At 43.1% G+C, this 13,357-nt stretch overlaps 1 protein-coding gene across 4 annotated transcripts in view; it reads left to right on the top strand.

Annotated features, from left to right (window-relative positions):
- The window catches only part of Nckx30C (solute carrier family 24 member Nckx30C), a 228,152-nt gene that overhangs the window by 180,334 nt on the left and 34,461 nt on the right, over nt 1-13,357 (top strand). For 2 of the 4 annotated variants that reach the window (XM_075895620.1, XM_075895614.1), the window contains exon 4: nt 12,892-13,125. The exons of the other annotated variants lie outside the window; for them this stretch is intronic. In XM_075895620.1, coding sequence (XP_075751735.1) covers nt 12,892-13,125 — 234 coding nt within the window. The remainder of the gene's footprint in view (nt 1-12,891; nt 13,126-13,357) is intronic. 4 annotated transcript variants of the gene reach the window in all.

Below are 13,357 nucleotides of genomic sequence, written 5' to 3'. Positions count from 1 at the left end.
AAGCTGGCCTGCGTGGTATGGTCACTTCACAGCGCCGAACGCCCGCTCCGACCGCTGTTATGAGTAGCTGACAAAGTCTAATGCTGAAACCAAAGCGAGAACGAGAAAAAAACACACAACATAACTACAACATCTCACGTAAAAGAAACCAAAATGACTAAGGCCAGAAAGGGTAAAGCGCGATGAAATGCAGTGTTGTAATGAACGCGGAAACCATTAGAGTCAGAAATGCGTGCGTGTTCGTGTGCGTGCGTGTGTGTGCGTGCGTGTGTGCGTGCGTGTGTGTGTGTGCGTTCGCATGTGTGCGTGCGTGTGTGTGCGTGCGTTCGCATGTGTGCGTGCGTGCGTGCGTGTGTGTGTGTGTGTGTGTGTGTGTGTGTGTGTGTGCGTGTCATCGGGCGACGTTTTGCATTGAGTCATGTTTCACAGCGCTTTGCTCTAGTGTTTTATGCGACGTTTGTTATACGCGTACGCTGGTATGTACACTGCGCGTCGTGCCGTGACCGACGTAAGAAGTCATGGAGATCCGTCCTTGGGACAATGAGCGATTTCGCACTGGAAGGAGGGCACGCACACGTTCATCTTGATATCGGACAAACAGCGGAAAAACAGAACTAAAAACAGAAGTATGAGGAACACCCGCGAGATCAAGAACCGACGAAAATTCCAATAATACAAATTCGTTTAGAGGCACGTGTGCACGCGAAAGAAAAAAAAGAGAAAGAAAGGAGAACCACAAAAACAATACGGCGGTCAATTCATGGGAATAGCGCGTAATGGGGACAGAGTTATGGATCGAAGCACAAGCAATGAAGTGATAGCACGCGACCATCGTATTCGATTCTCCCTTATATGCCGTCCTCGTGTGGGGGATCACGCAGGGTTTTTCATAGGGACTGACAGTTTTTCGAGTTGACGCTTCTTCAAAGGCACAATCTTGTTCATCGTTGAAGCAGCATGCAGTTCAGCAAAAAGGACTACGGCAGCCTATGTGTTTATTCGATGGACACTTCCCGATTCCTAATTGAATAAATAATTTATCTATTTTATCTTAGACGAGCTCTCAAGCTTTCAACCCCCGCCGTTCGCCTTATTGCTTTTAATGCAATTGTTCAACCTTCTTTAGATTATGCTTCCATAATCTGGTACCCTCACACCAGAAAAAACATTAGCGAAATGGAAAAAATTCAAAAGAGAGCTGTTAAATTTATTTATAACAGTTTCGGCCGCACTTCAATAACACGTTTATTATCAAAAGCCAATCTTTCAACACCTACTCAAAGGAATAAAGTATTAAGATTGAAATTTTTCTTTCAGTTAGTTAAAGGTTATTATAAGTTAGACTTATCACACATACTTAATTTCTCCACGGGATATGCCACAAGACAGAGGCATTCCCTTACAATAACCCCATTCTCCACCCGTAATAACACGTTCAAATATTCATTTTTTCCGAGGACAATCATCGAATGGAATAACCTTAGTAATGAAGTTGTTTCCCAGTCTTCCTTGAATCTTTTTGCTGCGCAGCTCCAGCAGTGAGTGTCTGATATGTGATCCTGCTTTTTATTTCTATCACTGTAGCAATTCCCCACTCGTGACCAACTTGAATATAGCGCTGATTTCATTATATGCCCTTATGACTGTTCATTGCAAACCATTGTCTTTTTGTGTACATACCTCACCTGTTTTATATTTACTTGTTTGCCGATTTGTTAATTTAGCAAATGTGTATCCACCCTGCTAAAACCCTATGTTAGGGTTGCAGTATTCATAAATAAATAAATAAATAAATAAATAATCCCTGATTGAGAAAAAAATAAACGAAACTGAAAACAAACATGTGTGTGTGAAGACCATGAAGATTAAAAATAACGGTTAATTTTGAATAAGGAAACCAGAGAGAGTGCGAGAGAAAGAGAGAGAGATGGAGGAAGAGAAAGTCATAGCAAAGCCAGGAAGGTCAACCAGTCTGCACCCGGTTTGCTGCCCAACGCGGAGGGAGGATGACGGGAAGAAAAAAAAATTTACCCCGTATCTGCGTGCTCTGCTGGAAAAGGTCGTCGAAAGACTATTTTGTCTGAAGAGAGAAAATAAAACGTTTATTTGCCGTTCTGCGCGAGAAAATTGGTTAGCAGGTGCTTTTGGAGATATGGACATCATCTGGCGGTAATTTCCAGAAACGAAAGTATTTTGAGAAAGCTGAGCATATGGTAGGTGGCGTCGCCGTGTCGTTTTAGTTAGAGTTACGCCACAGATATCTGTGCGGCCTATCAGAAAACTGTCATCATCATAGACGGGTATGTGACACAGAAATTGGGTAAATCCCACGCACAACATAACAAAAATAGCCAGTCTAATAAATAAGACCCAGTCTAATAAATGGCGTCACTGTCCTGTGATACTTAATGGCTATAAAAGATGGTGGCTACACTACCACCTTGAAGATGAACATGTGGTGTTCACTAAAGAGCAGTCAGACAACGTATCTAAAAGACATGCAAAATATAGAAACGCCTTATGGGCTGGTGCCACCGGCTTCGCTTGGTCATCGGTGAAACAGTCCTTTGCTGATTTTCTTAAGTGGTATATAAACGAAATAATAGAACCAACATTTGTTCTATAGTCTTGTTACGATATATGGGCAATGAAAAGAGAACTAGCGACGAAGGAAAAGAACGACACGCTCGAATCTAGTGCAACGACGACGCGAATGTACCACCCGTGTCATCTCGAACAAAATTGAGACAAGTACCTGCTTGCTCTACGTAAAGGCCTGGCCGCGCGCATAGTGTGTCGTTCGACAAGCGCGACGTGCGTTCGATATCGATTACTCTTCTGTCACGAGCCAACCAGCACACTCTCTTGGATCGCAGCCTTGACTGACAGCGTTCCATGGTGACTGCTCGGAACCGACCGATCGCAACGTGGGAGAAAAGAAACGACGGGCGATGAAGGTGATTATGTAAACAAGAGGGGAGCTGTATCTCTGAACAGCGTGATACGCGTATACCGCGAAGATGAGCTTTCAGACGTCGCTTATAAATGCACGTGGGTGGTGATTTTAAAAGGCAGGGAAAAAAAATTTAAGGCAATCAAGGACCACAGTTGACGTGGTTTTGACTATGGCGCTTGCATATGCATGATGAATGCCTTAACCGTGGCCCTGCAGGTGGAGATAAGGAAAATTTGGGATGGACGGTAGTCGATTAATGAAAAACGTGCGCAGCAGGTATGGTCAGAAATACGAGAACGCGAGCGCTGTACTTTAAAAGCCGGCAGCTGGAAAGGCCGACAAGCACATTAACGTCGCTTGGGGCTAGCAGATTCATATGTACGCGCGCGTGTGAGTCCATAGTGTTTGGGTGAAACAAAAGGACAAAGAGAAAGAGAGATAGATAGATAGATAAGGTTTGAAAACAAACAGCGAGAAAGAGAATAAATTGCGAAGTTAGGTAGGGACGGTAATCCTTATTTAAACTACAGCGTACCCATGCAAAGACAAAATAAAGAGCCCGAAAACACAGTGCCGTTTGGATAGGAACTAAAACATAATAGCGAAAGTTTGAAAGTCGTTAAAGTAATTATTTGAGCGAACCACTAATTTAAATCAAAGCTTGACAACGGTGTAAAAGACACGAACAAAAGAGGCTCGATATGCAATGCTTCGCTTCGTTTTTCTAGTCTCTTTCTGTGACTTTTTTTTTAACATGAAAGCATGAAAACAGGCAAACAAATCTAGTTAAGTTCCTCGCTTGGTGCTTTTTTTCTTCCAACATGTACGCAACGGTGCTCGGCAGTTATAAATGTCTCTGCACCATTTATTTGTATAAATTACAAAGCCTAGAAGAAAGCTACGTGGTCCAAGGAAGTCAAAATCGTCAACCCAAAGGAAGCAATCCCTAAGAATTAACACTGTTCTTGCTCATCACGGGAAAAACTAATAAATGAAGACAACAGAACTGAAAGACTATAAAGACTCGCGCAAAGTGATGGCAGCCTGCAAAGTCTGTCACCGATGATGAGGTGGGCTCAATGGCCGTAAAGCTGTTTCCCATCCGTACTTTGTCGCTTGCCGTAATTGAATTCTCGCCCATCCGGCATTCCAGGGCACCACCTCGCCACCACTATCAGGCGGGCAAACTGCGAAGTAATCTTAAGCAAGGAGGGTGCGTCAGAGAGTTGGAGAGATAGCAAAAGAAGATAACGGCGCAGAGAGAAATGGTCGCGTCTGCGCAACAAACATATAGTGTCGGAAACGAGCAGGATTATCCCTGAAATGGCACGAACGTACGAGAAAGAAAGAAAAAAAAGTGCTACGATGAAAGGAAATGCTACTCTCGAAATGTTTCCGCAGATGGATTCTTTAAGTAAAGACATTAGAAAGGATTAGCGTAAGATTTGGACGAGTGTCGCCAGAGATTAGCGGCGCAATTTGTTTCCCGCAGCTGACCCAAGTCACGTTCATTCTGCACGTGGCTTTTTGCTTGTTTTGCTGCACTATTTCTGCACACAAAAAAAGTAACTCATTGCAACTTGAACAATCTAAACTGGGCAATCAAATAGCATTTAACAAATTCTAGAAAAAGCCCGATTTTCCGTGCGGAAAAAAAAAAGAGACGCTATAAGCTGCTTGAAACAGGAAGCCGAAACAAGAACATTTTCTACGTTGCTCATGATGAAATAAAGTGGAGTCAGTGGAAATGCAAAAAGAAAGTGAAAGAGAGAAGTGAGGCAAAGTTGGCATGATTGGCTGAAAGAGAAGCGTTTGGCACAGTAAAAAAAAAAAAAAGAGGCAAGGAAAGCCGGAACAAGGAAGAGAAACAACAGTAAGAAGGCGCGCGAATAAAAGAAGAGTGGAGAATTAAAGTCATGATAATTTTTTAATAACCTACTGTTTTGATAAATGATATGAAGTAGTTATAGCCTCTCTAATAACTCACTACCACGTATAAACTTGACTTATGTCTTGACTCACGTCTGGTACCGGGACGGGATATGTCGGCATTCCGGGATTTACCGTACCGAAAGCGGCCTGTCATCCGTGTGGGCCAACATTGTCTCCATCGGCGACCTGTGCGCGCTGTATTGGGAGCACAGAGGCAGAAAACAAGGCTCACAGTTTCTCACATCACAAGCAGCGCTATGGCTTCTATTTAAATGCGGAGGGTAAATCATTGCGCTAAAACGTCACCAAGTCACCTACAAGATACCGTTGGTACTAGTCGAAAGGGACCAAATAAAAGATGAAGCCGAGAAGAGTACATAAGGGGGGATGTTTCGTACTCCCAGTGCGTTTGGCACGCTGCGTTGGTTTAGAATGCCACTCATCACAGCCCTTGTGCCTAATCGTTCACGTCATCATTACGCTCTTTCGTTGCACTTCGTTACAAAAGTGAACAGTATGATCAACAATAAAAAGAAAACGGTTACAAGAAAAAAAGGAAGGCTAAGTTCTCGGCATCGAACCTTCTAACATGCCACTGCAGGTGACAGCTGGTTAATAATGCGTGTATACCTAAAGCAAAGATTCTTGGGAACCGTCAAAGCGCGTACCGGTGTCTTCATCGCGGCCTGCTAGCTGCTATAGAAGCTGAAGCTGTCACTGGCAGCTGTGTGAGGCCCAGGCATGGCGAGATCGTTTCTATCGACATTCTTAACTCACGGCGAAGTCTACAAGTCTAAGGGCAGAGCCTGAAAAAAAGTACACTAAATGAGAAACAAAGAATAGGTGAACCGTCAAACACGCATTCCAGGGACAGTGGTGGCAGCTGTCACCGGGCCAATTTCTGAGAAGCATATGCTCAACAGTTACGAACTAGAGACGGTCGGACGTCACTTCCTTTACACGTCTCGACATAAGGTTTTTCATAGCCTCGCCCTGCAGCGTAAAAATTTTTTTCGCTTGTTCGAGACTCGACTACTGAAAAAAAATTGATAAGGGAAAATCGTCAGTGAGACAGCTGAAGCTTAAGAAAGGCCTCTTGCCGGCTCACAACAGTTAACGTTTGAATGAGATGGTTGATTGAGGTTTAAACGAGAAAAACGTGAACTAGTTGGCAGGAGTTTCTCGAGACAAAATGTAAGACATTCGAATGAAATAAACAAAATAAAATATACATGCACTCGAAAAAGCACCTGAGAGCGAAATCACGCGTGTTTACCGGTTTGTGTTCGTTCTTGAAGACCTAAGCGGACGCTAACGGAAAGCAGATAATGATTTTATTGATTGGCTGCTAGCCTAAAGGAAGCCCAGAACTTGATAGGTTAGGAAATAGAGAAACTTAAAAGAGTATATAGTTACGAACGAAGCACTGAAATCAAGCAAGTTCATGGCGCATGCTGTAGCGTAATCTTGTGCTAAGCGCGCCAACGCTGTGTGACTGCAGTGCATCTATCACCGAAGTAGAATGACTGCTACTTGATATTAGAGAAAAGAAAGAAAGAAAGGAAGGAAGAAAGAAAGAAAGAAAAAAATAAAAAAGGAAAGAAGAAAAGAAAGAAAGAAGAAAGAAAGTAAAAAGAAGGAAATAAAGAAAGAAGAAAGAAAGAAAGAAAGAAAGAAAGAAAGAAAGAAAGAAAGAAAGAAAGAAAGAAAGAAAGAAAGAAAGAAAGAGTAGTCAGTAGAGGCGTACACACGCACACGAGTTATATAAGAAGATCGACACGAACATTTATCGCAGTCATATATCCAAAAATAACTTATTTTGAAAAGGGTTAAAAAGGCGCTTGAAACTCGAGCTGATAAAAAATACCTTAACAAATTTACGAAACAGGAAGATGTGAGTCCGTAGACGATAACCTCATCCTCGTAAAAAAAAAATATGGACCAGTGCATGTGTCGTGAAATAGAATAGTCTCCGTGCGGTATAAATAAAACGGGAGCAGAGCTGGGTACGAGAAGCAGATTGAAACGATTGCCTTTCGTCTCGGCTGCTGAAGAATGGTAACAATGGCACGAACGGAGATTCACTTTTCGTCAAGTAAACGCAAAGTTGGAATACCCTAATGTACGTTGGAAACCACCACGTTTTTTTTTTTTTCAAAATGGAAGCTTCAGGCTCGAAAAAAAGAAATCTCCATCAGGTTACACGCATGTGAAAGCTGACGCGGTACGAAAGATCACCCTCGAGACATAATTTAGAAGCACCGGCAACAAACGTAAGCTACATTTTGCACACCCTTTTTTTCGACGTCCTTTCAATGCGTGCGTTCAAAGAAAATCTCGTGTTCCACGTGTGCTTAGTACTGAGAGACATGACACACAAAGTATGAAAGCAACAAACGACGTGGGAAGTAAGCTTCAGAAAACGTTATATATATATATATATATATATATATATATATATATATATATATATATATATATATATATATATATATATATATATATATATATATATAGATAGATAGATAGATACACTCACACAACAGTTAAACGGATGTTCACTCTGCTTGCTGGAGGAAAAAGGAAATGGAGTTGTTTTTTTCCTGACGACGGGTTCAATATCAATATTTTTTTGCAGCTGAATATATTTCTTCACTGGCCGTACTTTCAAAATCATCGTTATCTGAACTGATCACATCTTTACGTTTTTATTTCATTTTCTTTTTTCCCCCTTACACGCTTCCCGTGTTCAAAACTTGCGTCAATGATGATGCATTGCCCCCCGCCCCCCCCCCCCTAAAAAAAAGACATTTTTGATTTGAGAAGCAGTACAACAGAGAGAGTTTACAGTACACATCTTTAACAAGTTGGATGAATATTATTCAGTTTTCACCCAATGCTGCACTTTCTGTTATTTCCAAGTATGATACCTCTAAACCCGACAGCTGTGTATTTCTTATGAAAACTCTCTATTTGCAACGTCCGACACCTTTTTTTTCACATACACTTATACCAACAAAACAATTGCGTTAAATTCATCAACGACGAGATCTTCTGTATGGTGATGCACCACAATACATTACTTTTGGTTAAGGCAACCATAACTTGTGAATGCGTTTCACACTGTTATGGCGTCTGCTCTCCTTTCGTGAATGATGCGCATGCGCGTATTTGAGACACGTGGCCTCAAACTAGCAGAACGTATCTATAAAGAACTCTTGAAGAAACGGCGCGAAATCACACGCCATACAACTGGTAATGCACGCGAAATACGCTCTCGCAAGAACTAGACCAGAAAATTTTCTTTCGTTCTTTTCATTCGAGCAAAAGCTGCTTCTATACAACCACAAGAAAGCGCGCTAGCTCCCGTTGTCTTTCGTGTGGTTCCGAATGGGTCTCGATTCTCGTCTCTCGTGCGGTCGTTTTGGCTTCGTTTCGGCGAGACGTAATCTCGGTGTTTTGAAACCGACCACAACTACGCAATAGCCGCTTTAATTGTTTTTTATTTATTGCACATTCAGTCATTGCTGCATACTCATTCATTCTTTAGCTGATGCTTTGAGGCCAATATCTCGTCGTAGTGCTGCTTTGCATAACTGAGAGAGAACCCCTACACGCGACAAGAAAGACCACGGCGCCACTTCGACTGCGGTCATTTTAGCGCGCTGCATGACCGAGTTTTCTTAGCAACTTTAATGTCGCTGTACTTCTTCGTCATCGCTAAGCAGACAGTTTGACAGGCCGCTGTACAACTCCTTTCTCGGTGGCTACAACTCCGTTTTTACTACCACAACTATTACAAATAAGCATTTACGAGAGGCGAGAACGGGCGCGGGAGGCAATCCTGCGGATTTCGTGACGCTGGTTATGCGGGTGGCATTTTTCAATGTAAACAGTAAGCACTTGAAGCACACAAAGCACAGAAAAGCAAAACACAAACACAAAAATAAACGCAGTATATAACACGTCAAACGTCTTAGGCGTCACAAGTAACCACACGGGAGCGTTTTAATATCAAAAGGGGAGTTCTCGCCAGGGATAAAATACGTCAGCAGCACCTTATGCTCCACAAAGAAAAAAAAAATGAGTGGTTGAAACATGAAGTTTACGTCAACAAGAGATGATGACGGAGCAGAGAGGTCGTGACTTACAGAAAAAAAAGAATAGGTTTAGCAAGCAGAGAGGGAATTTTGTAGAAAGCGGAATGGCGTTCCCACTGGCACGTGGCTTGCATATATAATAGAAACGCTCGCGCAGCCGAAATGCGGCTGCTGTGTAATCAACGTCCGAAAGCGCCGAAAAAAAGTGGCCACGACTCGCAACATGTACGTTCTCGCAGGAAGCGACTTACGTTCTTACTGTTTGTTCTTTATCTTTCGACGAGTATTTTTCTCTACATCAGCGCGTGTGCGATAGAACTAGAGAGGACACGAGGAAAAAGGGAGGGGGGGGGGGGGCGTGAAGGGAAATAAATTGCCGTTTTGAGAGAAGAAATGAATGTCGAAAGCGGCGTTAGAAGTCAGGAAAAGAGGGAGAGATAGGCGAAGCTATAGAAAACAAGTTTTGAAAACGGCAACACGGTGGAAAAGCGGGCGCCGCTAACTGACTCGCGGAAGGGAAGTTAAAGCGAGGTGGCAGAAAGAGAGGATAGAACTTGGGAGCGTATGTGTAGCGTGAAGTTTGGAAGGAGGCACTTGGGCAGCCATCCAAGCCGAGGAGCTTCCCGAGGCTTGAGCCTGGCATCCATACTTCTGGTCCTTTCTTTTTTTCCGGTTCCACAATTTCTTCTTTCTCGCTCTTACTTTTCCTTCTTTCTTTCTTTCTTCCTCTTAGGTTTAGCCGTCTCTTGGGTCGTTTCGTTCTCTCGATTCGTTTCTCAGACGCCCGAACCAGACACACTCTCGGGTTTGAGGACGACTTTCCTCTCAGATCTCTCTCCTTTCAGGGATAAAGGCAGAAACGCGAAAGCGGGTGTTGGAATAATCTAAATACGGTCAAAATCGATAAGCGGGGCACGTGTGTGTGTTTTTGCGCTTTCGATGCAGTGGGCATCATATCTTCCTACCTACCTCGTCCCTATAGAAAAGTATCGTCGCAATGCGGGAATGCCTGAGCATTGCGCTATCGAGGCACATCATGATGTTTCGACCTTCGATGGTAACCTGCTTCGAATGCGCCAGCCCACAGAGCCCGAAAGAGAAGGAGAGAAGGCTAAAGGAAGCGGGATGTAGTTAACTACAAAGCCGACCGGCTTGCTGCCTTAATGTTACTGAAGAAGAGAAAAAAAAGAAATAGACTGATGCGAAGGAAGGCAAAACGATGAAGTGAAAGATCGAGCACTTCGGTGACTGTTCGCCACAGGCTATGGAGGCGGCTAAACATTCCAGTCGTTTCGTAAACATATAGATGCCCATTCAGTAATTAACTGTGACATCATATAGGGCGACTCAGTTTAACATCAAAGGCCACATTTTACGAGAACCCTGACATTTTTTTACAGGTCACGTTTCGAAAAAGTGTGTCCTTTATTGGCATAGCTGTAAGACGGGATGATTAAATGGCTCGTGCCTTCTGATATCCAGATAATTATCCAACGGCTCATTATCGAAATGATCATATTTTGTACGCCGCGTTTCACGCTTACTTCTAAAGTATGCCAAATACCATTAAAGGATTTTGGACATGTATAAATGCATGTGCTATAATCCTTGGTCACCATTCGCGTAACAGGGAGCGAATCATCAGCAGCAATTGTAGAACTGTAGTAGAGACCAACACCGAGACGTTAGAAAAATGAGAGCGCTGTTGAAGACGTCGTAGACGTAGTGCGGAGACATTCTCTCCGTTCATGACATTTTGCACTTCATACGCAAAACAACAGCGAACTCGAAACTCCTTCGTTATTCACCGAATACGATTTCAAAGAACCATGTTGTCGAATTTTAAATGCGTCAATCCCAAGGTTTGGTGTTGGAGTGAAAAAAAAAACACAGTACATAAAAACAAGAAAACTACTTTCATCAGCATCTGTTTCTGTTCATTAATCAAGTCATCGTTAGAGGAGCAGCCAACAGCGTGCTCTAGGTTTCCCTGCCAGTGTTTCTAGACATGCACCCTGAACACTTAGCGGCCGGTTTGCTTTAACCCTTATACAAACTACCCGACGCCACCGAGTGAATACTTATTTTTACCAATTTTGACCAACTGTACGTCTATAAAACTGTCCATAGTCACTGGGAGGTCCCTGCAAAAAACTGGCTTCGCCCTTCCGCCATCTTGGTTCCAAAGTAGTTAATGCTTCGAGGTCTGTGACGTGATTTGATTAAGACTGCTACAAAGCAGTGGAAAAAACAGACAAATAAGGTGTTTGCGTCAGATACTCTGGAAACCATTTTCATACTCATGCAGTTTCGTAGCTTAGATGGCAAGTTCAATCAGGTGTCAAACGCAGAAGAAATTAATAGGAGGTGTTGCTTAGGCAAAGCATCGCATGCAATTTGTACGTGCATGTAGTCTTCATTCTTTCATCTTCGCTTTCTCAGTTCTAACAGGCCTGGTGTATATAAAGAACTGCGCAGCTACGTTTATACACCATGAAGGAACAGTAACAGCTTACATTGCTTCATTAAAAAAACATCTATATGTTGACTTAGCTGCCGTTCTATCTGAGAACCTTCAGGCTGTGGCGAAAAGTTTCATTTCAGAGAAAAGTAGAGAGGTCAATTTGTACATTCTGTATGTTGCACGTTTCCTTTATTGGGCAGTGTTGAATGTTATCGCTTAACGAATGGTGGCCATGGATGAGCGATGCAACATTATTTCCACTGTCTACGACTAAGTTTTGTTTCGAAAAAGAATCCTTATGAATAAGTGAATCACGCAGTACTCTGATCAGTAAAACAACCTTGCAAGAACGACACAGAAAAAAAAACGTGAAAACTTGTAGAGTGGTCAGAGTAAAGTTATGTAGCTGCTACAAATCTATTGTAATATACTTTTGTGACTAAGCAGAAATACCAAGCTGCAAAGATTTTTTGCTCGAAATTCACATAATATGCGTAGCTTTAATGAGCCGAATTTTTACCTTAATGAGATGGCTAACACACTCAGAACAGCAGTGTTGCATTTTACCTAACATGATTTATCCTAGTAAGATTGACAACCTATTTCACGCATTTTACAGCCACGCACTGCGTCATAAACCATCATGATCACTTTTCTTATTACTATGCTGGCTTCCTTGATGACCAGCAGCGATTTGCAGCAACTCACGACCTAGCTAAATCAATTCACGACCAAACTTTTATTTTTGTTGAGAAATATTCGGTCGCGATTATCAGCACCATAAGCATTTTACTACAGCAAAGGTTGTAGTTATGCAGAACAGTAAAAAAAAATAGATAAGGTCGTGTAGGGCTATGTAGTCTGTGGTACCCCCGCCTCATCCATGGCATTTGATGATGAAATTTTCTTTTGTTGCCAATCGCTAGGGCGGATAATTACCATGAATTCAAATTACGCTAGAAGTCACATGCATTCACTGTCTCGTTTTGCTCCTATTTCGCATCGTTAACGCTACTTTAATGCACCTGCTCAGCGCATAGTAGCAGATGGGCACATACCGTAGCCGCGGTAGCTGTCAAAACGTCAATTAGTGGCACTTGTATTTTTTGCCAGGCAACTTACGTCGCTGCATATTAGTTAATGCAGGAGCTCCTAGAATGGCTTACAGGCGTTGGTATGCATTAGGATTAGAGTGTGTTCCCATTCTAAAGTGCGCGTTTCCATTTCTTTCTCTTTCTCTCCTTCTCTCTGTTTCCTCTTTGATCTGAAACCGCCCAACACTCACAAAAAAATGTAACTGCCCTCGCACACACAAAACGGACTGAATGAAAAACCGGTCCTGTTTACGTTTCCATGGATTATGAAAATTCACTAATCGATTGATTAAATAAAAATAATGCTACATAAAACACGAAACAACACGTAAACAAAAAAAAAAGGCGGTCAAGAGGAAGCAGTCGGCGGCGTCGGAGCTTCGCGCCCTGCGACGGATGCAGTCGGTGGTGCTGGAAGGCACGGCGTCGGGCGAGGACGGCCAGGCGCTCCCGCCGCTCTCCGCTGCCGTGGTGACCGGGGAAGGGCCCTTGGCGCCCCCGGCGCCGGACAGCGCGCTAGAGCCAGACAACGGCGTCGAGGACGACGACAGTGTGTATCAGCCCCCGTCCCCCCCACCGGTACGTAGGTCACCCCCCCCGCCCCACCCTATTTCATTCCAACCCCCGCTTATCCGGTACGCCCGAGATGCGTAAAATCTCACGCGCGATTAATCGCCTTGCTAGAAATAACGCTTGTGAGAGTTCTCTTCTCGTGCCTCATCAATACTCTCCTCTCCTTCTTTCTTTTCATTAAACACTGTCTTCGCATCAATGCTTCCTTTTTGCATTGTACATATGCCTAACTAGCAAC

This window comes from Rhipicephalus microplus, chromosome 1 (genome assembly GCF_043290135.1).
Source record: "Rhipicephalus microplus isolate Deutch F79 chromosome 1, USDA_Rmic, whole genome shotgun sequence".
NCBI classification, from domain to species: domain Eukaryota; kingdom Metazoa; phylum Arthropoda; class Arachnida; order Ixodida; family Ixodidae; genus Rhipicephalus; species Rhipicephalus microplus.
This window is presented reverse-complemented; position numbering and strand designations above follow the sequence as displayed.